The sequence below is a fragment of the Perca flavescens genome, chromosome 21 (assembly GCF_004354835.1).
Source record: "Perca flavescens isolate YP-PL-M2 chromosome 21, PFLA_1.0, whole genome shotgun sequence".
NCBI classification, from domain to species: Eukaryota; Metazoa; Chordata; class Actinopteri; order Perciformes; family Percidae; genus Perca; species Perca flavescens.
Genome location: NC_041351.1, coordinates 13,594,579 through 13,622,518, shown reverse-complemented (window position 1 = coordinate 13,622,518; position 27,940 = coordinate 13,594,579). Strand labels below are relative to the sequence as shown.

Genomic DNA, 27,940 nt, shown 5'->3' with positions numbered 1-27,940 from the left:
GGCTCCTGTTTGTTAAATGAATATATTGTTAAATTGCCAATATGTCTTGTTTCTTCAAACTTCAAAAGTTAAAAAGCCTTTACTAAAGTGGCTTTGTGATTTAAAAACAAGACAAACGCATTTTGACTGTACACCGCTCTTCCTTAGGGTCAATATGGTTTTGATCCCGAGGAACTTTTGTAGTCTGATAAGCCAGTGTCTTGGCTGTTTTGGGGAATTCATTACCCTTGTATGTTTAACTTTGTTGTCTGTTTAGTTGTCAATATCTTCTTCTTGTATGTCCATATTTATTCTTGTGCAGTTTTCCTGTGGCACTTTTTTTTGTAAGTAAATGAAGAGCTGCTAAAAAGTGATTATAATATAAAAGTAAATTATTTTGATGTGTCAACATACTTAGCTAATGAAGCTAAGTAAAACTATTGCACAATGTATTATGCTTTTATATCTTAGTGTCATGGCGAGATGCCCAAAGTTGAACTAGCTGTCCAACTCAGGATCGTTACACATATACAGTGACATCTGACCTCTTTCTCTCTTTCTGTCCCCCTCTCTCTCCCGGCAGACAGACAGCTGGATTTAGCCAGTCTTCTACCATGGTACATGGAAGGGGGTTGGTCCATCATAGGACATGGTGTCAAGTAAGAGACAGTTTCAAAGTTTCACAGTCACAGAGCTAAGTTTACCACCACCAGAGACACACTACCACAACTGTTGGGGAGTCACTGCCAGTTCCTCCACTGAACTGTCGCCTGACTGACCTGACTCTTGTTTTTGGCCAACATTTCTTATTAGTTCACTTCTTCTAATACTCTTCTTGAAGTTTTTTTGGGAAAAGAACAAGCCTTCACAATGCAGACCTGTGCCAGGTGTGGGTTTGTGGTCTACCCGGCTGAGAAGATCAATTGCATTGACCAGGTAATACACAGCAGTATTGCGATCGCAAAAAAGTTTCTAATGTCTTTTGACCATTTAATCTTAAAAATCAATTTCAAAATAAAATATTTAAAATGGCTGTAAAAGTAACAAGAAAGTCAGTATTAACTATGTAATGCATGGTACGATCTTTCAAAAGAGCTGAGGTACTGGATTTTATATTTTTATAAATCAACTTCTCTCAGAACACATTGCTCACCTGAATATGTCAACATTTAAATTATGCCAAGGATTTCTTTGTGTCAAATACAACACATGGCTTAGTGTGCAAAAAATCTGCCAAGAAACTAGTTTTAACACATAAAGTATATATAAAATGACATACTTCTTTAAGTAAATTTTTTTAATGTGCTATGGATCCGAGCATATGTTTGATGTAAAATGAGTAACAATGCATTTCCAATCGCTACGTTGTAGTATATGCAGCATGAAAACATCTACGTTGCTCTCACAGGATGCTGCTATGAAATGTAAAAAACCTGTGAGATGAAAAGCAAGAGGTATACAGTTTAACAATAGCATGAAAGCTATGGGATATTTAAGAACAAGTCCGCAAGTCCAGTTGGAAGATCATCCTGTGATTCCTGCCATTATTTTGGGCCTTGTTCATTTAAAGCTGTCTTAATAATATGTTAACAGAAATAAGATGTCCAAGTTTTAAACCTTTTCTGTCTCCACATGATAAATTTGATTGAAGTCCAAATTTAGATTTTAGAATTCAGTTTCAAGGACCCTCTAAAATAATGTGATTTGTCTTTTCTTCTGTCAGAACTGGCATAAAGCGTGTTTTCACTGTGATGTCTGTAAGATGGTGCTCACTGCCAATAACTTTGTCAGCCACAAGAAAAGGCCATACTGCTCTGTGTAAGTACTAAGCACCAGCATAATCCCCAAAACTGATCAAAAATCTATATTTAGGGGCGAGTGTGAAAATAGATTCCTTTTTCCTTTTGTTTCCATTAACTTAAAATTGGTGATTAAAATGATCATCTTTTTTTTCATATCTCATCTCTCCAGACACAATCCAAGGAACAACACATTCACAAGTGTCTATGAGACCCCCATCAACGTCAACGCAAAGAAGCAAAGCAAGGCGAGCAGTGAGGTGAGATGATGTCACATGCAAAAACACACAAGCAGCAACATGAGACTTATTTATCTTATTTCAGCCTTGATCTTAGCCATGGTGTATTGTTGACAGGCTGACATAAGTCAATATCTATGCCATGAGTGAAATGACCATGTGTCATTGGTTCGTCATGAGATTGCTATTCATAGTGGTCATTGTTTATGTTTAAAAAAAAAGAAGGATTGATGCATGCATTACAACTGAATTTAAATATACCTAAATTTGTCAATAGTATACCAATATTATTCTCATTAAGTACAACAATATTTTGGATGGGCAAATTTTTTTTTTAAATTCGAAAATGTAGTTGGAAATGGACAATCCTGCTTTTCAATTCATCACACACAACCACTGATAAGCTCACAGATGAATCAGATCTATTAACCTACACACACACATACAATCAGAAAGTTCAAGATTGGAGCCCAAAGCAGATGTATCTATTACAGTCAGATCAAAAAAGGTCTAATTCCGTCTTTACAAGTGGACGAGAGAGAGGTAGACGGCTACTCTAAGTCTATGGTGACGGCAGTGGTTTGGAATGGAGAGTGCAGCTCAGGTTATTTCTGTTCCTGTGACACAGGCGAGACAACCCCCTCTGCTTAGCCCACTTTATGCTTTAGGGGGCTAAAATTATACATCAGGATACACAGCCTTGCATCCCTTCTTCTCCTCTGCCCTGCCACCTGTTCCCGTCTGTCTGTCTGTCTGTGTCTATGAGTTCATGCAATGCTTGTATGCATATATTAGCAGTGGGCTAGCAAGCTCATCAGCTACTGCTGTATGCCGCTAAAGATATAGGACTTAACTTGTTGATATTTGATCTGAGGGCTGACTTCAGATCATGCTACTGTAAGTGACCCTCAACCCTGTCCACTGAACTCTCTTTAAAATATCTTGCTTTGGTTAACATGCAGAGATTTTGTTTTCATTAGTTCCTTGGTGATACTTGACTTGTCTTCAGTGAGTTTTTAAAATGGCTGATATTAAAAGTTTACATTAAGCTTTGATAGAAAGTCCTGTCACGTATTTATTGTTAGCCCTTTTAGCAATGATGCTCCAGCAATCAAGCTATACTTATATTAGTTTTCCTGGCAGCTCCAGCTTCTTGATTGGAACATCTTAGTTATTATTACAGCACACTAATATTATCCCTTCGTCATTAAGCATGTGAGCTCAGGTTGTCTGGTTTGAAGTAGACAACATAAGAATAGAGTGATGTGTTGCTCTGTGGGTCTTTAGTCAGGGTAATATCAGTGTGGGCTGACAGTTAGCTTTTCTTATTTGTTGTCATTTTTATGCATCCAACTACCAAAGTGGATGCTTTAAACATGTCTATGTCTGACGTGTGTACGTGCAAATGTGTGCTGGCCTTGGCTTAATGCTTGTCGTCTATGTGCACTTGTAGCTGAAGTATCGCGAAGATGGCGAGCGCTTTATGTCCACCTTCCACCATGACATGAGGTCCATGGAGCTGGAGAAGGCTCGCCTAGCCAGTCAGATGGCCAGCCAGGTGAGGTCCTGGTAGAGCAACTGGCCATTACACCCAGTTAAAGGGAGTTTCAGCCCAAATTCAGATCAAACAGTCCTACTTCTCTTTTTGTTCCTTGTACCATTGGCCTTCTTTGCAAACAGCATTCATTTACTCTCTTGTATTTGTAATAGGATTGGATGTTGGTAAAATATACATTTCACTGAAATTGAAATGATTTCATGAAACAAATAAATTGATTGGTTAAAAAAAATGTGGGCTTTGCTGACAACTGTGTAGACAGATTTATTTACAATGTAGTGAATTGTCACTTGTTACCATCATTTAATAGAGGTTAAGTAAAGCAGGGCTGGGTGGCTGATTTAACAAGGTCCAACAGGCACGACAGGTAAAGTATTACGTGTCTTGTGAATGGCTGGAAATGAATAAGTTTGTCCTCTATATCCAAACAGGCCTTTCAGTCTAAGTCTGAGTTCTCACAGCAGCAGACATGGTACTCAGGCATGGTGACCAACCAGGAGATAGTAACAATGTCTCAGGCCCAGAAGACCATCAGTGATGTGAGGACGCTTTTTATTTCTTTATTTATTTATTCATAAAAGCTAAATATGGTTTATTTTTGTGTCTTTAAATAAATAAAGAGCCACTGTTGCTAGTGTGGATTGTGTAAATGTGTAACAGACAAAATGAAACTATTTTGCATCAACATTGGTCAAATGCCTTGATTGATTTTGTGCTTATTTGGCAGGTGAAGTACACAGAAGATTATGAGCAGTCCAAAGGAAAAGGCAGCTTCCCTGCCATGATAACACCAGGTTACCAGGCTGCTAAGACAGCCAACACTCTGGCCAGTAACGTAAGTGAATTCCTTTTTATAATACAGTTCCAGACCAAATAGCTAAAATCGAAGCAATTTGTTTGAGGTGAATATGTGTCTCTGTCAGTGGTTGTTGCAACGTTATAATGAGCCAAATCAAGTTCTTTGTTTTCATTATTTGCAGCTGGAATATAAAAAAGGACATGAGGAGAGAGTTTCAAAGTACACCACGTTTGTTGACCCCCCAGAGGTGCTTCTGGCCAAGAAACAAGGACAAATTGTTAGCGATGTAAGCTTTTAAATCTTTCATGATGACTAAAGAATATCTTATTGTGTTGTATCTCACTTTAGAGCAGTTTATAAAGCAGTACTACAGTATTTTACTGTTAACTCTGTTAACTTTAAAATCACGTAGGTTCGGGCGCCTGGGTAGCTCACCTGGTAGAGCGTGCACCCCCCAAAATGCCCAAAAAATTAATCTAAAAACAAAAACCTTGTAGGTTTGTGCCTGAACCATTGCTTTTGTTGTTCCAGTATGCCTATACAGAAGAGTATGAGCAGCAGAGAGGTAAAGGTAGCTTTCCTGCACATCTTACACCTGGATACAAGATGTCAAAGAAGGCTGGTGAGCAGGCCAGTGATGTAAGTAGCCAGTATAAAAATATGCACTCATACTGAATGCATACAAATACTGTTGCAGACCTCTGATCATTGGTTGGTAATGGATTTTTAATGGGTGCCCAATCAGATAAAGTATCGTCAGATGTATGAACAAGAGATACGAGGTAAAGCCAGCACTGAGGCAGCAGTAGCTGAAGCAGTTCACGCCAGAGAAAACGCAGAGAACTTCAGCCAGGTAGGACATTTACTTTTACTGTTTTTTTAATAGGTTTAATGTAAAACCATATAGGACGCAACATTATTTTTATATGCTGTTTATTTTTAATGACAGTGAATTAATGACAGAAAATATACTGTATGCAGAGACAACAGAGGTTCCTTGTCAGATCCAATCCCACAAATTAAGAGGATACATGGTGTGCATATTACAGCACTTAGGCACATCTTTTTATTTTTTTAGGTTTTCATAGTTTGGGATTCAGACCCACAATGGTGTGTTAATCTTATTGACACCTCATCCTGTATGATTTAATTTCAATCCACTTTTTGAATTATTTGTATTACTTCCTGTAATTTTGGAATTACAAATAAGTTATCCTCTGTTTGCAGATTGCCTATACTGAGGAGTATGAGCAGCAACGAGGCAAAGGAAGTTTTCCTGCCATGATCACTCCTGGTTATCATTTGGCAAAGAAGGCTCAGGAAAATGCTAGCAATGTGAGTATCAACCTGACAACAACATTGATTTACAGAATAAACAAACTTAGTGCAGTGCTTATAAATACTGTAAATAACATATTTTTGATACACATAAAGTAGGACCTTTATGAGACTGTAATACATCTTGAGTCCGACATGAAAATAGTTGGAAGCTTTGTCCGTCTAAAAATAAAGCCTGTGTGCATTGTTTAACCATGTGAACCGGTTATAAATGCTGTCAAAACATAACAGAGTGAAGAGTGTAAGAGCTACAGCTTCATCCATCATTTGGCCTTGTCATCATTGGGCAGAATAGCTGAGGGACTACAATGTGAAAGCATCCCTGTGTATTGTCATTCTTTAAACTGTCCACACTGACTAAATTAGACTCTGTGTGTGTCTGCATGTATGTGCACCGCTAATCTCCTACAGAAACGCAACATATGGGTGCCTGTATAGCTCAGTTGGTGGGCCCGGGTTCGACTCCGACCTGCGGCCCTTTGCTGCATGTCATTCCCCCTCTCTCTCCCCTTTCATGTCTTCAGCTGTCCTGTCGAATAAAGGCCTAAAAATGCCCAAACAATAATCTCAAGAAAAGAAACGAAACATATTGTCCTCTTAACTCAATCATCTTTCATCTCTTTGCAGCTAACATATAGGAAGGACTTAAACAAGATGAAAGGCACCTCACACTTCCATAGCCTGACATCCGAGGACAATCTGGCACTAAAGAACGCCCGAAAGATTAACAAGATTGTCAGTGAGGTGAGTTTGTTTGTGAGTGATTGCTCTCAAGGCAAAGACCAGAACTTCATCCAGGCTTTTATCTTATTTCTAGCTTAATGACAAAGCATTTACTGGTAAACATGTTGTTGCTCAGTGCATGTGTGCATGTTTAAGAGCTTATATATTGGACATACTGTGTCAGTTTCCAGCAGACATGAAGTCACCTAACTTGCATTTTCAGCATTTCTCTCATGTCTGTCCGGTGTGGTTACAGCTTACCTCCAAGGCCACAGGACATCCCGTCAAACTAATATTACTTATTAGCTCAGACAGGAGCACAGTGCTTTACTCTTAAGCAACTATTCTGAGCCTTGGGAACATGACATTGAAATGCCACTAGTTCTTTGCTTGTCTGTGAACAATGAACAATGTTTGGATTTAACTCTAATAACCATTCAAAGGTGACAAAATTCTCCCTGTGTGGTATTTTAATGGTAAAGCTGACAAGTCATATTTAGGCTTAGTGAAGCCTATTTAAGATTAAAGGTTTGTCTCAGTGACTTGATGAATTATGATGGCATGTCAGTGATGGTGACTGATTAGCGGAAAGCACTTTATATTTAGCACATAACAAAAGCTCAGACTGTTCAACAACAAAAAAGGGTGTTGCAATGGAAAATGTTACAAAGCAGCTGCTGTCATTTTTCATCTTTTCTAACAGGTGGAGTATAAGAAGGACTTGGAGAACACCAAAGGTCACAGCATCAATTTCTGTGAGACACCACAGTTTCAAAATGCTGCTAAAATTGCCAAGTTCACAAGTGATGTAAGCATGACAGACTTTTTCAATCAAGTCATTTATTTCACGTTGTTTTTATAAATTACAAATAAGTACAACGAACTTATAATAATATCTAATAAGGGCACGTGTGGATATCATGGTTGTATCATAAAATCCTGCATACTGATTTTAGTTTTCATCTTTTTATATTTTTAAAAGAACAAATACAAAGAGAAGTACATCAGTGACATGAAGGGCCACCATGGAGACTCAGGAATCGATAAGAAGACCATGCATGCCATGAAAGCCAGGAAACTGGCTAGTGATGTAAGCCTTGTTTTTCATGGACTTATGATAGAAATTCATTAAATATCAATTCAAATAATATTTACATACAACATCATATTTAAATTGGCTCTGCTTGGATCCAGTTTTGTCCAGGGCTAACATTTTGGATTTTAACTATTCTCCTTCACCTACTATTCTCTTTTTCAGACGAAAGCATAAACATGATCAGTATAGTATTTATTATAAAATGTATGGGCAGATGTTTACTTGATGAAGATTGAATTATGAAACTTGACAAAAAAATAACTGATGTGTCAGAGAGTAAAATCACTGATATAGTATTCTTGTAAATTCCAGATTTCGTATAAACAAGGCTGTGAACAGGAGCAGGGTGAATACAACTACCCAGCCACCCTCACACCAGGCTACCAAAGCCAAAGGAAACTTGACCCACTAAAAGATGTGAGTTTTCTTAATTCCAATCCATAAGTGTCTTTTTTCTTCTTCTTCTTTTTCCTATATGCCAATTACATCAGATTTGCCATGAAAAACATTACAATTATACAAATATTTTTCTTAGTAAGGTGGATCATCTTATGTGGTACATTTATTGTTTGAAAATAAAATTCCTATATGATTGCAGAAGAACTACAGGCAACACATTGACCAGGTCAAGTACAGTCAAGCGACAGACACACCTGAGATTGTTTTAGCAAGGAAAAACGCTCAGCTTGTCAGCAACGTAAGTAAACTGCCTTATAACAACAAGGATTGATGATGATCATACCAACTTTATCAGCAGATTTTAGCTGTACACTGTACTAATGATTGCTGAACTGACTGTAGAGTTCAAATGTGTTAATCATGTGTCTTTTAGCTAAATTACAAAAAAGGCTACGAAAAGACCAAACATCAGTACACACTATCCCAGGACCTGCCCCAAATCAAAACGGCCAAAGCCAATGCTGCCTTGTGCAGTGATGTAAGTTACCACACACATTTTCTCACGTATGCATGCACATGCAAGCTCAATCACATAGTTACAGAAAATCACTTCTCATTCTTCAAATGATAATTTGATCATTTGAATGTATCACTACAGATTAAATATAAGGAGGAGTGGGAGAAAACCAAGTCTAAAGCCTGCGACATCGGTGTGGACGACCTGAGTGTCAAAGCAGCTAAGGCTTCCCGTGACCTCGCAAGTGATGTAAGCAAACACACACTCTTCTCCACTGCAAGGAGATGCAATCTTAGTGAGACAGAGCTAATGTCTGAGTAAAAGCCTGTGTATAGTGTTTAATCAAATGTAACATTTGGCAAATGAAATTAATTTAGTGCATGTGTTTTAGATTAAATACAAAGAGACCTACATGAAGAACAAGGAAAAGGCAGTGGGGGTCAACATGAGCGACTCCAAGACTCTACACTCTCTTCACGTGGCCAAGATGAGCAGTGATGTAAGCAGAAGTAATTTTGATCAGTAATTACAGGCATTAAAATGCATTTCGCACATAACGCTTAAAATTCACCTTTTTATCTTCACAACTTCAGATTGAGTACAAAAAGAGCTCCAAGGAGAGCCAGGCCCAGTTCAGCCTTCCTCTGGACATGATCAACCTGAGCCACGCCAAAAAGGCTCAGGCCCTCGCCAGCGACCTGGAGTATCGCACAAAGCTGCACGACTACACCGTCATGCCTGATGACATCAAGGTCAAGCAGGCCAAAAAGGCTTATTCCCTGCAAAGCGAGGTGAGAGACGGGAGGAGGGGATGAGCCTCAATACAAAAGTATTTTCCCTGGTTAATGACACTTTCTGTTGCTCCATAGAACCAGTATCGTTCAGACCTGAACTGGATGAAAGGAGTGGGCTGGGAGACAGAAGGATGTCTGAATGTTACCCAGGCCAAGAAAGCTGGAGAGCTGCTTAGTGATGTCAGTACAATATTGTGTTTGTGTGTACCTATTTCAGTTTGTTAATGACTATACACTATATTACATGCACTGTTTATCTAGTGTATCCACTTCTCTTTTCATCGCAGACTAAATACCGTCAGAAGGCAGACAGCATCAAGTTCACCCAAGTGGCAGATGATCTCTCCATGAAACATGCCAAGAAGAGCCAGGAACTGCAGAGCGACGTAAGGTCTTCACTTTAAAGCTAGAATTATGTACATTTTAAATATGGCTCACTCTCATATCATATGTCTATCTGATTCTGATTTTCAGCTGGCGTACAAAGCAAACACAGAACAGATGATACACCAGTACACCATGACAAAAGATGAACCCCTCTTCAGACAAGCAAAGGCTAACGCCGACCTTCTTAGTGGGGTAAGTTCAGTGAATTTCATTGCAAAGAGAAGATATATGATAACACTGGCGTATGCAAGAGTTATACAACAATATGAAGATTTTTAAAGCTGTTAAGCAGATAATAGTCTTAAATCTTTGTTTTGTAACATCTCTTATCATTTTAATAAATTCTATCAAATGGAACACATTGCATATTTTTTCCATCCCATGCAGCCCCAGTATATAACTTGTTCTGTTGAGTCAGGTATTGGACATCATAGTTGTGTTCTTCTATATTCTAGCTCCTCCACACCCATAATCACATGGTTGTTTTCACATACAGTATGTTGCCTAATTATATTTCTAATCAGGACAGTGTGAGCTTGTTTTGTTGTACCTATTAGGGTGGGACAACCTATCCGATTTTTATGAGTCCATAGAGTTTGGTGGTATTACATCATTCCTGGCATAGCTCCACCCAATTTACACGTGACTAGAGGCTAGAGCCTTGAAAGGATTGCTTCATCCACAGTTAATACAGTTGTTAAACTGTTTCTCGTGTTGTTCTAATCTGTTGACTATAAAAGTTTTCTTTTCCAATGATGATTATGTCTGGTACACTTCAATAAAGCCTTTGCAAAAATAGACTCAATTTGGAACATTAATAGTTTGTTGATCACTGCACTTAAACTACCGTGATCTATATCCTACATTTATTATGTCAAGAAAATAAGGAACAGTAGCAGCCCCTTCACTTTAATTGTGTCTGGGCAACAATCATGCTCAATACTGAGGAGGTAGTTTCCATTGTGATGTACAGTAAAGCATATCAGACAGTTCAGATTGTGTGACCAGCTACTGGTTCAACATGTCTTGATTATGGTCTTCAACGCAGGAATCTTAGTTATTTGGTGTTCCCATCAGGCACAAAATAAACTTTGTTTCATATATATACATTACATTTTATTGACCAATGACTAAGAAACTTAAATCTCAAAATCTTAAAATCTTAAAACCAACCAAATCCTAACTGAGATTTCTACTTCTTCTATTTTAGAAAGTGTACAAGAGCAACTGGGAGAAGCAGAGGGAAAAGGGCTTTGAGCTGCATTTGGACTCTCTCTCTATACTCACTGCTAAAGCCAAAAGAGACCTTGCCAGTGATGTGAGTTATTCTAAAATCAGTCTGCCTCTTTAAGGTTGGCCTGAGGAGAAAGTTATTTTTTTTAAATGCAATAATGTACACTATATTCTTATCTTCAATGTTACAAAACAAAATCATAGACTGGCTTTTTAGTGAAACCACTAATATCTTGTATCCTTGCAGGTCAAATACAGAGAGAAGTATGAGAAAAACAAAGGCAAGGTGATTGGCATTAAGTCAGTCAGCGGTGATTCTCAGATGGCCCACTCTGCTCTGGCCACTAAACTACAGAGTGGCCGCCACTACAAGAAGGACTATGAGGACACTAAGAGCAAATACAGGTGAGGCTCTTGACCTTGATGGAGCCTTTTTTAACACTTGTCTCCAATCTTGGGACTTCAGAACCAGGTTAAATTTATCAGGGATAATGTCACACCTGATTCACCAGGTGAATACAGTTAACTGAAGCTATATAGCTGGTAAGAGAAAACAGCAGAACACTTGATGTGATGATTTAAGAGCTCTAAAATTCTGAAAGAATGTTGTTTTAAAAGAGGTTTTAATTCAGCATTCACAGTAATTTCAGAGGTAAGAATCATAGACGTCTTCTTAAAACATAGATAATTACATTGAAATACTAACGTTATAATAACCAAAGAGTACTGCTTCAGCATAAAACCATGAGAACTGGCCTTAAATCTTCCGTCATTTTGAAACAAAACTCTTTACTGTATGAAATCAATCTCGTCTCCAGCGTTTCTCTGGATATGCTGAACATCAGCCATGCCAAGAAGGCTCAAGACTTGGCAACTGAGACCAACTACAGGACTGTCCTTCATGAGTATACTACTCTGCCAACTGATATGAACGTTGCCTGGGCTAAGAAGGCCTATGGACTACAGAGTGATGTAAGTATTATCATTAGACATTCAAATTCCAACTTGTTTTATGCTAAATGATTCATTCACTACAGGAATGTAAAAAGTAAAAGCTGTGTGTATCTGTATTTAGAATCAGTACAGGTCAGATCTGAACTGGATGAAGGGTGTCGGCTGGGAGGCCTCAAAATCTCTCGATGTCCAGCAGGCGAAGAAAGCCGGGGAGCTCCTCAGCGAGGTAACCTCCAACCCTATGACCCAGAATGCACTGCTGAAATCAGCTGCAGGTGAAGGGGTGAAATTGTGGGTAGTATTAATTAAAAAGATAAATGTCCTCACCTATATGGTTAAATGCTAACACACAGCAACAGTTTCCATCTTCAACCTTCATTAACATTTACCTCATTTATGGTTAATTGTATTGTAAGTCAAATGTAATTTAAACCAATAACCATGCAGTATATTAATTAACCACACTGAAGTGCTATGTAGGTAAATTAGCACAGAGAGCATTCAAAAGTGATGAGCATGATAGTGTAACATCTGACTGGAAAGCACATATCTAGGTTTATAGCTTTGGTCAGAATGTATTTAAAGAGACGTGGACCATTCCTGTTCTCTAGATACTGGGTTTAGTATGTGGACTACAACCGGCTAGAGACCAGACTGATTATAGTAACTGAAGCTGTTACATATAAAAAAGATCCAACTTCACTATTAGGGCTCCCTCCTTATGATCTTAAAGGTAACATCAGGAAACAAAGGATGCATTGACAAAATGTCATTTGTACCATCCAGACGTTCTGAGGGAAAGCTGTGAAGCATCCCTCATTAACACCAAGTGTTAAAGCTTCTTGGTGCCCACATCTTTTTAGTTCAGTGTGTTCATAATTTGGAATAAGGGCCCTGCAGCTTCATCAGGAAAACGTCCAAGCTCTGATATCTTATCTATTTATGAACCTTGAGTTACGTTTATATTTAACAAATTTAGAGGAACAAACCCGAGTTCGTCAGACATTTTGAAAATATCACAGTTGAGATAACTAATGATTTAAGAGTCTGTTGAATTTCTATAGATAAAATAATTTAGCAAAATTATTGTCCTGTCAACTCTTTCCTAAACATTTTGCCTCTTTGTCAAAACACCCTTCTTATCCAAAGACTTTATAAACCCATTTTTGTAAATGCTTGCAAATGGTACATAAAGATATTTCGGTGACACATCCAGTGCAGACTGGAAAACACCAGACTCTATTCATAACCTCTTCATAAGCAGACACTTATTTTAAGGGTCATTCCAGTCAGGGTTACCAACATTAGACCATGAAATGACTGTACCTAAATAGAATAGAGCCTTGAGTTCCTCTGGAGCAGACTTCTATCTATGTATGTACTGAATATTTGTCTATCTTACAAAATATAGTAAAAATATAAGGATTTTGCCAGGTAGTTGATTTGCAAGTTCAATTGTTTGTGATCATACTTTGCCCTCTACTGTCAATCAAATGCATGTGCACTTGTTATGGCTTTATCTTACTATGACAGTATTTAGATATTCATCACTCTTTTCTTATCTAGAAAAAGTACCGTAAGGACGCAAGTGCTCTGAAGTATACCAGTATTGAAGACACTCCAGAGATGGTTCAAGCCAAACTCAGCAACAAATTGGCTGTTGATGTAAGTTCAGCTTTCATTTGTTTAATTCACCAGATACAGTATGCAACTAAAATGCAGTAAATCTGATGTGTTTCTTTCACCTATGAATATTATAATTTGTCACATCTTGCTAAAATGTATACTTGTGATCTCTTTTCACTGAACTTGGAGCTGTGCCAAACTTAACATGTCTAGTATAGAAATAATAGAGGTATATTGAGTGTTCAGTAATGCCCTGTGTTCTTCTTACAGAGGTTGTACAGGGAGAAGGGTGAAAACATGAAGCACAACTACACACTTAGCGGAGAGCTGCCTGAGATGGTTCAGGCCAAGCTCAATGCTATGAACCTCAGTGAGGTAAAACCACACTTACAAAAACTCACACAGACACAATCCATCAAACAGCCAGTAAATCAGTCCAGTCAGCTGTCTTTGTCTTGAACTTAGTTTATATATCTGCATTTTCAGAGCTGTTACAAAGAATCTTGGACTAAGATACGTGATGGCGGCTACAAGCTGCGTCTGGATGCCATACCTTTCCAGTCTGCCAAAGCGTCTACAGAAATCCTCAGCAATGTGAGCTTGCAACTTCTTGTTATCACATTTTCACTGTTGGCCTGTTTGAGTTGCTGATTATTTTTTGACACAGAAAGTAGTTTAGTTTAGTTTATTAGTTTATAATGTCGTGGACAGTCCCCTTTAACGAACTATACAGTAAAAGGAGCAGCTTTAGCCTCAACGGCTAATTTCCAGCTGTAGTCCCCGGCCATCTGACAATAGGCATCCTAAAATACAATGATTAACATATTAAAATCAGTTATATTACATCTATAATAACAGCAGGCCTAAACAAAAAGGGTTGAAACATACAAAAAAGTGGCACACAAACAGACAAGCACAGATAGTGGCAATGGCATTAAATCAGTCCATGCAGTTAATACAATATGAAGTAGACAAAATAAAAGAGAAGAGTCTCAAGAGGCCACATTGAAAGCACATACAAGACATAAAAGAGGCAGGCAGCAGAGATGGAGCAACAGCAACAATGACTACATCACATCAAACACACATCACATCTGACAGATTAATGTGTACCGTAATAATTATCAGACTGCCATGTTTTAAGGCATTTTGTGAAGGTAGCAGATTAAAGAACAGCTAAATCTCTTTATATAATAGTCTTAACAGCAGATCACTTATATGTACAGTACATGATGTCATTCATTTTAGTTGAACTGACTATTGAACACACTGATGCCTTAAAACACTTTACACAGCATTTCACTACAGCATCTTAAAAGTGAATTATTTGTCATTTCAGCAAAAGTACAAAGAGGAATTTGAGAAGACCAAAGGAAAGATGATCGGACTGAAGGGACTGCAGGATGACATTAACATGGCTCACTCGGTCCATGCCAGCAGACTGCAGAGTGGTGTAAGTGCTAACTGTTACTCAGAAGGCAAAAATAATAATTCAAATAATATATTATGTTCCAAACACCCTCTCTCTTCCTCCCTTGTTCCTTTGTCCCTCCAGATTAAGTACAAGCAGGACTCGGCAAAGGAGCTCTCAAAGTTCCACCTGCCCATGGACATGCTGGAGGTCTCCCACGCTAAAAAGGCCCAGTCGCTGATCAGTGATCAGGACTACAGGCTCACTCTGCATCAGTACACCTCGCATCCTGATGACATGAAGGTGCAGGCGGCCAAGAAAGCGTACGCTCTGCAGAGTGAGGTGAGAAATTTTAATGTACACTTTTTCAACCAATGTTTGATCAATTGGATCTTACATAAAACACCCACAAACTTTTAAATATGTTGTTTAAATGTGAGTGATTTTCCTGTTAGTTTATTTAATAAACAGTGTTTATTATAAATAAAGTGTTTTAGCCACCACACAAGGTAGCGTCACCTCTGTAATAGATAGCACAAAGTCTAAAGGAGTAATTGATCAAAGATATTTAATACAATACATACAGTATTTCACTTTAGTAATTTGTTGCATATTTAGTCTTTGTCTTGTTTATTGAAAGTTGTATTTACATGTGTGTTTGTCACAGAAAGTGTATCGCTCTGACCTGAACTACCTGCGTGGTGCAGCCTGGATTGCAACTGGGGCTCTGCAGATTGAAGGCTCCAAGAGGGCCACAGACCTCATCAGTGATGTAGGACATCTTCTTTTCTCTGTTTTCTGTTATTTTTTTTATTCCTTTTTCAACTTGTTAAGTGTACATACAGTACTTAATGCTGCTCTTGCCTACATGTAGGTCTAGATCTTAAAAAGTCCATTGAACGATATGTAATCATGAACATATCTTGTGTGTTGATATTGCAATTTTTCTGGATTTTGAATGTTGATTTCCTTGTTAAGAATGCAAAAAAAATCGACTTGATTCACCCTGAAATCTACAAAAACGTAACCGAGATTAACTTTGTTGTTTCTTCTGTGACAGAAAAAGTACCGTCAGCAGCCGTACAACTTCAAGCACACCTCTATCGCTGACTCTCCAGATATTGTCCATGCCAAATTCAGTGGACAGATCACAAATGAAGTGAGACATTGAGCACATTTTTTTAGTTCTGTTCTAGTAACCTTGGCTTAATTAAGTTGCACATGTGAATCCTGTTGTTTCAATACTATGCTGTTTTATATCTCTCTCTCCTAGCGTTTGTACAAAGAGAAAGGGGTGAATGATCAGCATAACTACACTGTAACAACTGAGAGACCAGAGATCACACAAGCAAAGATCAATGCAGCCAACTTTAGTGAGGTAATCTAAGTTCCTGTGACCTTTTACATTAGACCAAATACATTATACTGTAAACATCTGTGACTTTTTTTCATAGTATGTGTTATTTTTAAGGTTAATGATCATTTGTTGTGTATCTCTCTAATCCAGATCAAGTACAGAGAGTCCTGGAACACTCTGAGGGCTCAGGGCTACAAACTCACCATGCAGGACATCCCCTTCCAGGCTGCCAAGAGCTCCACAGGCATCGCCAGTGATGTGAGTTCATACTAGACCTAAAAACATTATAGCTGAAGTCGAAAAAAACAAATATCTAATATTTGTCAAAAATATCCACCTATAGAGAGACCACATGCACACGCCCAATGCCTATAATGCATCCAAATATAGCAGCACAAAGTACAGCCATTTTAAATGATCATAAAGTTGAATAAACCCCAGAGTTTAAAAATGTGCATTCTAAGCTTGAGAAAAGTAGGATTTATAGCAGGGCTATTGCACTGAATTGCAGTGAACTACAGCTCTTACTTCTGTGTCTCTGCAGAACAAGTACAAACACGACCACTTGCTGGAAAAAGGGAAGCACATTGGGATCAAAAGCGTCATGGATGACCCGCGTCTCCTGCACTGCCTGCAGGCGGGCCGGCTGGCCAGCGACCAGGAGTACCGCAAGGACGCGCTTACGGCCAGCGGGAAGTATCACCTCACCCAAGACATGATTCACCTGGTGACAGCTAAGAATGCCCAGGCCCTCGCCAGCGAGCAGGACTACAGAAAGATACTGCACGAGTACACGGTGCTTCCTGATAACATGCAGATCAAGTGGGCCAAAACAGCCTATGACCTGCAGAGTGAGGTGAGAGGTGTGGCTGAGGTAGGGAAAATTATTAATATTATGTAACTTGACTGACACATTTTATTGCCTTATGTCTAGAAAATCTACAAGTCAGACCTCAATTCCATGAAAGGAGTGGCCTGGGACGGTGTGGGTGCACCTCAACTGGAATCGGCAAAGAAGGCTGGAGAACTTATAAGTAATGTGAGTAGATGTGGCAAATGGTATTAGTTAAAATATTATATTTGTCCATTATAGCATACAGGGCCATAAGCCGGATTTAGAAAAAAAATAAGTAATCTTACACTTGAATCTTCCAGACCATATCTATTTTTTCAAGATGAGTTTACTAAATAAAGCCCATGGTTCATTTTTTTTTTTCAAACATGTATTTATTGGGTTTTAGTTTCCTTTACAACAAAGGCAAGTACAACAAAAAAGAAAAGAAACACAAACAGACGGTATGCACGAACGGAACAGTCGTACATAGCACATCAATCCCCCCTCCCCACATCTAAAGAAACGCAGACGTTCTGTTAAGTTGTTACCATCACTAGAATACTAAAATGATATATGCAAATAAGCAAGGATTTACACAGTAATGAATACAACTACAGTATGAACAGATCTATACAAAAAAAAAATAATATAATAAAATAAAAAATAAAAAATATATATATTATATACATACATAAATTATATACATATATTAAAAAAAATAAAAAAATTATATATAAAATAATAATAAAAAAAACAATAAATAAATAAAAATAAAAAGGGTATATATATAAAAGGGGAGATACAGCCACAGTCACAATCAAATCGGTACGACACTCCCTCCATCACTTCGTATACTTTCATTGTCCAGGAAATTATAAAAAACTCTCCAAATACTCCAAAACCTATCGATCTTGTTTTTTATGAAATAACTTATCTTTTCCAGTGCCAGATAGGAAGTGACTCCGTTTAACCATTCAGAGACGCCACATACAGTTGTTTTTTTCCATGACTTAGCAAGGCACCTTTTAGCCTCCAAAAGGCACATACTAATTAAAAGTTTTTCATCATTAGTTATCACAAAATTGACAGGGTAAATATTCAGGATACATAACTTAGGATCAGTAGGAATCACTTTGCCAATAATACAACCAATAACTGTCAGTACCTTTTTCCAGAAGCGTAAAACCTGCGGACAGCTCCACATACAATGAAACAGTGACCCCCTTTGATGGCTACACTTAATGCACGTGTCGTGAATATTAGGGTTAAAGTGGTGCAGCTTTATAGCAGTAATGTACTGTCTACTCAACCATTTCTATTGCAGTAGTATAGAGTATGTGTTGACTGACTGAGTTTTCACCAAAGAGCAGGCCTCTGACCATTCTTCCTCCGATACATTTACATTTAAATCCATATTCCAGGCCCATAATATATCATTTGAGGACTCATTAGATCCACTGACAAACAGATTGTAAAGCACAGACACCTGTCCCCTAGCTCTTAAGTACTTTAAAGTAGTGTCTTCTAAAAGGGACAAGGGGGGGAGCGCCAGGCTATTACACTGCTTAGATAGAACGTAATTTCTGATTTGGAGATATTTAAAAAAATGTTTTTTAGGAATGCCAAATTTGGATTTAAGTTCCTCAAATGACATAAATTCCTTTCCATTGTACAGATCAGATATTTTAGCAAGACCTTTGGAGGACCAAAGTTTAAAACCTGGGTCTGCTCTGCCTGGGTGAAAGTCAGTGTTACCAAAAATGGGTCTGAATTGGGAAAGCTGTTTTGTCATACCCCAGTAAGCAATGGCATTATGCCAAATCCTTATCGTGTTTTTCAAGAAAGGATTTTTGGTATTTTTAAGAAGCTTTTTTCTATCTGCCGAATACATGTACAGATGTAATGGTACTGTGATATTCTGCGATTCCATTGCAACCCAAGCTGGGGGTGGTCATTGACAAAGTAGAACATACCAGCCCTAATCTGTGCAGCCCAAAAGTACCACAGGAAATTCGGAAATTGCAGTCCACCTCTGTCATATGGCAAATACAACAAGGAAAGTCTGAGTCTAGGCCGTCTATTATTCCAAATGAAGTTTGAGAATGTTTTGTTAAGCAATTTAAAGAAGGAAGGAGCTGGAGAAAGTGGGATTGACTGGAAGAGGTATAAAAATTTACTTAAAACTGACATTTTTAGGATATTAATGCAACCGATTAAGGATATGGGTAATTTGGTCCATCTATCTATCAACTGTGTGACATTCTCCACAAGGGGGTCATAATTAACTGAAATAATTTTGTCAATAGTAGGGGTAATTCTGACACCAAAATAAGTAAAACCTTGTTTTGACACAGTAAATGGTGTAGAGATCGGGGGACTATTCCTCTCATTTTCTGTCAAAAACATTATCACTGATTTACTGTTGTTTATTGTATAGCCTGAGAAGGTACCAAATGTTTTCATCAACTTCAGCAGGCCAGGTAGAGTTTTTCCCAATCTGGAGCAAAATAAAATGACGTCATCCGCGTACAGCAAGATACGATGTTCTATGTCTCCGACTTTAGTTCCTGTAATGTCAGCATGCTTGCGGATTGCCATAGCAAGTGGCTCTATGGTCAGGACGAAGAGTAAGGGAGAAAGGGGACAGCCCTGTCTCGTTCCCCGGTTAAGCCTAAATGGTGTTGACACAAGTCCATTAGTTAGTATTGTGGCGTGTGGGTTGGAATACAGAAGCCGGACCCATCTGAGAAAACCGACACCCAGACCAAATCTATGCAGGACATCAAATAAGTACCGCCACTCTATCCTTCGGGAATGCCTACCAGGCGCAGGTTAGATCGTCGACTGCGGTTTTCCAGGTCGTCAACCTTGAACGCTAACTCCTTAATGGTAGCTTTCATGGACGTGTTGTCTGCTAGCAGTGACGCAATGTCATCTTGGTTGGCGCCAATTCTGTCCTCGGCCTCCGTTACACGGACTATAACCGCTTTCACGTCAGCCTTTAGCCCCTGCACCGCGCTTAAAAGCCCATCAAGCCTCGCTGCGAAGTCATCCTTCAACGCCTGAATTGCAGTCAGAATTTGGTTGGAATCAGTTGCAACGCCAGTCCCCGCGGGTGCTTCGCTAGCACTGTTAGCTTCTTCGTTAGCTTGTTCCAAAGGGCTCAGCGTGGAGTCAAACTTCAAAAGTTTTTGTGTCTGCTTGGGTGGTTTTGGAGCCATCGGAGCAGTCGCCGTATTAATGAAACTTAAGGCAAATGTACGAGTTAATTAAGACTGCTTAACTGACCGTCCACAGCAAATTCCCAGGAGGGGCTCAGAAACACGACCGCTCAGCACCGCGCCATAACCGGAAGTCCCATGGTTCATTTTACTTTAAACATGACAAAATGACTTATTTTTACACAAGTCTCAGCCGTGTGTGTGTGTGTGTGTGTGCATGTGTGTGCGTGTGTTCTTCCTTCATGCAGAAGAAGTATCGTCAGCTGCCAGACAGCCAGAAGTTCACCTCAGTGACTGACTCTCCTGATATGGTCCATGCTAAGGCGAGCTATCAACAGTGCAGTGAGGTGGGGTATAAAGATTAACATGCTTACAAAATAATTCAGTCTCATTGTACGTTTCATTTGTTCCAACTGAAAAATCCTAAACACAAAAATTGTGGATGTTATGTGATGCTAATGACAATGTTGATATCCTGCTCATGTCTTTACACTGCAGAGGCTGTACAAGTCTGGAAAGAATGACGACATGCACAAGTACACTTTACACTCGGATGATCCAGACTTTGTTAGAGCCAAGATGAATGCCCAGCAGATTAGTGATGTAAGGCACAGCTCAGATACTTTCTTACAAGCCTAAATACAAGCTAATGATTTCAAATCCACCTTGAAAAAAAACAATTTCATTTTGTGACATTTTTATCTTTAAAATGATTCTCCCATTAAGAAAGTTTACAAGGCGTCAGGGGAGCAGGTGAAACATCTGGGCTATGACCTGAGGCTGGATGCTATTCCCTTACAAACTGCCAAGGCCTCCAGAGATATTGCCAGTGATGTGAGTTCATGTGTTTGGTTTGTGACAAGATTTGAGTCCTGTTACATAATCAAAGTATTTAACTCATTTTAAGGCAGAGCATTCAAAAGTAGCTGCATGTCATTTTAATCCCTAAAACATTTTGGTCACAATAACATTAATTAAGCTGTAGAAGTTTTGTTTGTTCTTAGTTAGTCTGAAAACTGTGTTTTTCTCCCTCCCACAGTTCCGCTACAAGGAGTCCCATCTGAAGGAGAAGGGTCAGCAGGTGGGACTGCGCTGTGTGGAGGACGACCCTAAGATGGTGCACTCTCTGGCAGCCAGCAAACTCCAGAGCAACCTGGAGTACAAACGCCAGTCCAAGGAGGACCGAGGCCACTACAAAATCCATGCCGACCAGCCTGATTTCCTGCAGGCCAAAAAGAGTCAGGCTCAGGCTAGTGACCTCACCTACCGCAGCAAGCTCCACGACTACACCTGTGACACCGAGCAGCTCAATGTCAAGCATGCCAAGCAGGCCTACAAGCTGCAGAGTGATGTAAGACATCCTGCATGAAGATGTAGGGTATATTGTAAAAATGTTTTCTAAGTGGCTTTGTTACAGCAAGCCTAATCATTTAATTCACATTTATTTACTATCTGTGTGACACTGAAGAATTCTTTAGATCAGGGGTCTCGAAGACCCCAGGTTCACTTTGTGGCAATGACTTTATGGTAATTTGATTAATTACAAATTTCTTTGGTAATATGCACCACTAAAGAAAAACTAAAATGATAAGGTCCCTAAGGTTGCATTTTTAGCCAATATTATTGCCCTTATAAAGCAACCCTGTGTCAAAATCTATACTGTAATACCTTTTATATTTAAGTTGATTTTAATCCTTACATTGTGTCATTAGTGTTGTTTTCGGCCGCAGCAACAAGTAGAAAGCAGCAATTAGTTTTTTTCACCAAAAAAACGACTGTACGCTACTTGCCCAACACCAGCAACAACAACGGCACACAGACAGTTGGCAACTAGCTGGTGAACACAGTGGAGCATTTAGCAGCTAAAGAGCCCGATATTTCCCTCTGGAGTTGGTGGAAACCAAATGCTGAGCTAAAAGGACCGTGAATATTGGACTTCCATTCATCAGATGCCCAGAAACAAGACTCCATGGTGAATGCTAATGTTGCTCCATATCAGTGGGATGTGTAAAGGCAATTGTTTGTTTGCTGTGACGTACAGTAAACTTGGAGCAGGATAGTATTCAAGTGTAAAAATACTGGTTGATTTTTGGGATCACTTTGATTGGAAATATGCGAGACCACATCTAAGTATTCGTCTTGTAGGCCCATTTTAACAAATGTAATTCCTACAATATCGATGTCCCTAATTGTTGATCCCTTTTGTTGCAGGTGAACTACAAGTCAGACCTGAACTGGATCAGAGGAGTGGGCTGGACCCCTCCCGGCTCCCATAAGGCCGAGCTGGCCCGTCGGGCTGCAGAGCTGGGGCTGGCTGAGGGAGTCACCACTGACGAGGCTATTGCAAATTATCAGCACATGATGATGGTGAGGGAATATGGAAGATGAATTCTAGTAATTTACTATGGATAAACTTTTTCTATATGGGATGAACAGATTTAGGTAAAATTCTTAAAAATGATCCTATTAACTCTCCTATTAGCTGCATCACCAGCAGCAGATGGAGCAGCAGCAACAGCAGACTTCAGAACAGGTGGAGACCAGCGAGGAGATTCAACAAGGCGTCAACATGGACGCCATGGAGGTCCTTCATGTTAAGAGGAAGAAGACCATCCAGACTGTCCAGAAAAAGTCCACCACCACCACCACATCCTCGTTCAAATCCATGGAAAAGAGCACCTCGTCGTCTTCATCGGCTGCCCTCCAGAACACAGTCAAGACATCCATGTCTAGTAAAGCTGCTGCGATAAAAGATGTGTAGATCAGAGGATTTTGTATAGATGATAGTGTTTAGAGATGGCCACTTTCAGAAAGTGTTAACTTTACAGGTGCTATGTGGTATCTACTTTAATGAAATGACTCTTTACATGAGATGCCACACCGAGTTACAACAGAGCTACTGTAGGTGCAACAATGAACTCTAAAATAATGATTTGACGGAAGGGATTAAGTATGTTGAATCAAGACAGGACTTGTCAAGTTAGTTAAAAGGATTGTCAGTGTATGTGGTGAGCAAAAAAGTAATTCAGAAAGAAACGAAGAAAAAAGTTTTACATTTTATCAAAACTTCTGAATGGGTTAAATCGCCTCTGACGGACCACGTTCAACACCAGTTAAAGCAAAAACATCTAGAATACCAAGACTGAATTCAGGTTGTTTAATAAAGTATATTGAGTGTGTTTAGAAGATACAAAGCTGGACCAGAGATTGATGTATGGCCAGCACTGCAAATCATTTTTTTTAATCTTTAAAGATGAACGCAGACTGCATGTTAAAATGAACAAGGCACAAACCTTGTCACAGCCATGCAAAACATGTAGTTTTCTTACGAGGTCTACAAATCTAGTGCACTTTGAGCTAGACTCAGTGAGAAAAAGTATAGGCCTTCTGGAGTGATGTGTGATCTACATTTTGTCTGGCAGGTTCAGCTTCTTGAGTTCGTATCTGTGCCCCTTTAACTCAAAGCTGGGCTGGGAGTAAATGCTTGGTTTTATTGCTGATAAAATAAACGTTTTTTTTTTTCCAAGGCAAACTAAGCTGTAGTCTGTTTTTCTTCCCAAAATAAATGATATTGTTTAGGGCAAACGCCACAATAAATACTGAACTAATGTAGTTCAGTTGATCTTGCTTTTGATCCAGCTGGTAAACGCGTGGACAGGCTTGTTCCTCTCAGCTATGGGTTGGTACCGAAACCCGGTTCCACTATGGAACCGGTTCCTACGCAACCGGTAGGAATCGGACCGGATTAGAACGCAAATTTTGGGTTCTGCATGTGTCGACTGAAATATTTTCCCTCTGTCACTCCGAAACGGACATAAAAAATATCCCACTTTCTCTGTAGTCTATCATTAGCTAGCTACCGAGGGAAAATATACTTTTAAAATGCCATATTTTCCCTCTGGGCTCACCAAAACGGACGTAAAAGCATATTAACCATTATTACATCTTTGATGTCATTTTTCAGTTTTTCAAGAATCTGTTTAGGAATCAGAATCGTTTTAAAAGTATTGTTTTGGAATCGTAAAAATCCAAATGATACCCAACCCTACTTAGCACAGCCGACACCCAGCTCACCACACTGGTGAGATACAGCGTGTGCCATTTTGCTCACCAACCCGCACACACCAAGGGTTCACCTGAGTCCCCCTGCAGAGTTAGAAAGAGAGTTAAGAATATATATGGTATTGTGCATGTTTGCTCACTTCGAGAAACGCCTATTTCACTGGTAGAAGTATTATTATATAAAACAATCTGACGTTACAGCAATGAATCTACTAATTAATCTAAGCGTATTTAAAGTATTCAAGGAGCCTAATCCGCTCGATGGTGTCTCATACATTTACCAAATTAATTACGGTACAGATAAATAACAGTTTTACATACGCAAACGTAAAGTGTTTGACTCACACCTATGAAACATTTCGAAATGTAGTTAAAAAAAAGATTAATGGGCGATTTTGATGTTCAAAACTGTGCCCGCGGAATTCTGGGTTAGTAATTATGGTCATGCTACTGCAACAACATTCACACAAAAGAAGCTAGCTAGTGAGGTTTCAAGACAGTAAAGTAACAGTTAAGTGAGAGACGAGCAATGGAGTACAAACGCAAAAGCGGGGTTCAGAAGCGAAAATTTAAAAACAGCCGAGAAAGAAAAACCATTAGCTTCCAAAATAACATGCTGAAGACGAGATTGCTAATGCTAGCACCAGCACGCTGGGGGGCACCACAGCTGAAGTGCTTTTACTGCTTCGCACAACCAACAGACCAGAGAGTGCGTCTATGATTTAAGTAGAACATATTTATTATTTATTTGACTAATAATCAGTGTTGCCACAGTTACTTTGAAAAAGTAACTTAGTTACTTTACAGATTACTTGATTTTAAAAGTAGTTTAGTTACTTTACAGACAGTGTTGGGAGTAACGCGTTACAAAAGTAACGCAATTACAGTAATGTATTTCTTTTTGCTGTAACGCAGTAATATAACGTATTACTAATTAAATTTCGGTAATTATACCCGTTACAATCTCAGTAACGCAAGTTACAACGCATTTTAACGCAACATTTTTTAAGAATTTTCCAACACCGCGAAACGTTTGTTCACAGGAAAAAAAAGCCCTGAGTATTATTTCATAACATCTGTGTCCCAACAGGTGACGGTACGTCAGCGCGGACAGCAGTGTGTCCGAGCCGCTGACAGATTTAAACATGTCGGGAATTAATGTTTAGGCTTTCTAGTACACGTAAATATGATTGCATTTTATCAGCCATAGAGAGTAACTCTGCCTGTAGTGGAATGGCTTCGAATGACGACCAAAAACGCTTGTCTTTTACTGTGACCATTTACTGTTCAATATGGTGCAGTTTTACACACAAGAAAGTGAGCAACTTAGCTTGACGGAGATGTTTGCATCTAGGGTCTCACGTTCGTCTCAACACAAGCTAGCAAGAGTACACAACAGACAACTTCCGTGTAGGCTACTTCAAAATAAAAGCACTTCCTGTGACGGTTCGCAGTAAAACTAAATTACTGTTAAATAAGGTTGTGTACCTTTTCACATATCAGCTGTAAATCAAGTAGGCTACTGTAAATAATGTAAATAGTGAGTTTTAATCGCACTACAATTGACCATTTCCTTTAGACTGTTTTAAACTAAACAACATGAATTTCTTTTTCAAAGTGCTTTAAACAAACATTTTACAAACATGCCGTACTTCAATACAACTGTAAGGTAGGCCTACTTTTAATTGAGTATTTTTATTTTCTCCTACTTGCCTATTGTACGTTTTACTTATCTATTTTTATAGCTTTAGTTACTTTGCATATCCATATTAATTATGCAAATATTGTGTATAAAGACGAGACTTTATTGATCCAGTGATGAAATTCACAAGCTCGCTGCCAAGTCAAACTTCTGCTGGTATTTTGGCGAAAGTAACTCAAAAGTAATGCAAAAGTAGTGTAACGCATTACAATTCAGAGACAGTAATATTGTAATATACTCTCAAATGACAGTAACTAGTAATCTATTACATTTTGGAAGTAACTTGCCCAACACTGGTTACAGATGACTTGATTTTAAAAGTAACGAAGTTAGATTACAAGTTACTTTATTAGTTACATGCAGCGGCTGCCGACAACACCCCCACAGCCTCAACATAAAAATGACAACCGGTTTACTGTGAGGCAGCTCAGCGTTGCCAGTAGTAGGATCTGGTTTATTATGGCACGAAAGAGAGCGAGTCAGCCGTGTTTAAGTGTCTACAACATAGGCCTACTGCCCGACCAACTTCTTCAACTCTCCCCCACTTACTGGTTTTGCACCGAAGTCCAGCTTTTGTTGTTTGGGTGGTGGGGGACCTCCTTCTCTCTGCTTCGCTCCACCTGCTGGGACTTGCTCTGTAAGTTTGGCTGCAGTGCTGCGACTCCAAATGGTTCTTCAAATTTGAGGTAGTCGCCACCAGCACAGAGTGTACAACGAACCTTAATATTGCCGTCTTTAGCGGACACAAACTCTAAATAGTGATTGGATTTCCAGCTAGAAAACGCGCATCTCTCTCCTCCCTCTGTTGTTGTTTACGTTTGTGTCGCTGCGTAGTACACATGAACTGTCCTCATGCTGAGAACTGTCCTCATGCTGAAAACGTGACTTGTCGCATACGTGACGAATTCACTCCCAGAGACGCAAGAAGAAAGCAAAAATATATATTTTTACTAAGGAAAATGACAAATAGTAACGCACAGTGACTTGGATAAGTAATTTTAATCTGATTACTGGTTTGGAAATAGTAACGCGTTAGATTTCTCGTTACTGAAAAAAGTGCTCAGATTAGAGTTACGTGGCATCACTGCTAATAATCAACCTACACACGTTTGTGCCTACGCGCAGACATGAATAATGTTTTCAGTGTGTGGGTGCGCAGTCACCGATAAGGTTTTAAATTGTTTTGCTGTCTCGGTTTCAAGGTGCGCTGTCAACAATTATAAAGTCCATCTGTTTCAAGGTGCGCTGTGATCTTTATTTCTGCCGAAGCCATCACAAGTTAACAGTTTGTAGTCTTCAGGGTTTTTCTAGAAACATTACTGAGTGACCTGCGATTTCTCAATATGTAAGAGTGGATTTGCTTTGCTAAAGCTAGCAGCTAAAATGTTATTACAAAGTCTGGTTTACAATCAGTATTTTATTTGGAAATTCTTAATGTTTTTGCAATATGTAAAATACCATAAAGTATTGCACTTTATACATTCTTGCAAATTCTTTTCATGCTATATCATATTTCTGCAGTATTAAAATGTGAAAGTAATTGCTACATAATCAAAGGACCATACTGGTGTTTTTGTGTACAATAGCCCCAGTTTACCTTTTAGAGAGCATATTATAGTTTAGTACATTTAAAAAATAAATTTCCCCCATCTTCCATGTTGTTAAAACAAATATACATACAAATGAGCTTGCACAGATATGTAATGTCTTTTGTTGTAAAAAAAAAAAGCATTGTTGCATGGTAAAACAGCTGAACGTGTAGATTGATTTGAAAAGTCTGTCTACGTGGCGTCTACTGATGGCAGCTTACATTATTTTGTAGTCTGTCATTAATAACCCTAAAACATGACAAAGTACGAACACTGATCTTCCACAAAAGAGGAAAAACAAACAAATATTCTTTCAGAGCTG

At 38.9% G+C, this 27,940-nt stretch overlaps 1 protein-coding gene across 3 annotated transcripts; it reads left to right on the top strand.

Moving 5' to 3' along the window:
- The first annotated feature begins 651 nt into the window (after positions 1-651).
- Positions 652-23,801, top strand: nrap (nebulin-related anchoring protein). 3 transcript variants are annotated; one of them, XM_028567317.1, is made up of 43 exons: positions 652-915; positions 1,703-1,797; positions 1,951-2,038; positions 3,471-3,575; positions 4,007-4,114; positions 4,303-4,410; positions 4,556-4,660; positions 4,906-5,013; positions 5,120-5,227; positions 5,602-5,709; positions 6,340-6,456; positions 7,139-7,243; positions 7,418-7,525; positions 7,844-7,948; positions 8,130-8,228; positions 8,364-8,468; positions 8,589-8,696; positions 8,839-8,946; positions 9,041-9,238; positions 9,317-9,421; positions 9,529-9,627; positions 9,716-9,820; positions 10,839-10,946; positions 11,109-11,266; positions 11,680-11,833; positions 11,937-12,041; positions 13,382-13,480; positions 13,712-13,816; positions 13,928-14,035; positions 14,781-14,894; positions 14,997-15,194; positions 15,520-15,624; positions 15,913-16,011; positions 16,126-16,230; positions 16,360-16,467; positions 16,754-17,065; positions 17,144-17,248; positions 20,514-20,612; positions 20,764-20,868; positions 20,992-21,099; positions 21,305-21,616; positions 22,477-22,632; positions 22,748-23,801. In XM_028567317.1, the coding sequence occupies exons 1-43, from the start codon at positions 850-852 to the stop codon at positions 23,024-23,026; spliced, it is 5,403 nt and encodes a 1,800-aa protein (XP_028423118.1). In that variant the 5' UTR covers positions 652-849; the 3' UTR covers positions 23,027-23,801. The 3 variants fall into 3 exon arrangements, with proteins under 3 accessions (XP_028423118.1, XP_028423119.1, XP_028423120.1); XM_028567318.1 differs by lacking the exon at positions 3,471-3,575 and having other exon boundaries at positions 653-915; XM_028567319.1 differs by lacking the exons at positions 652-915; positions 1,703-1,797; positions 1,951-2,038 and adding an exon at positions 2,829-2,914.
- The last annotated feature ends 4,139 nt before the right edge of the window (positions 23,802-27,940 follow it).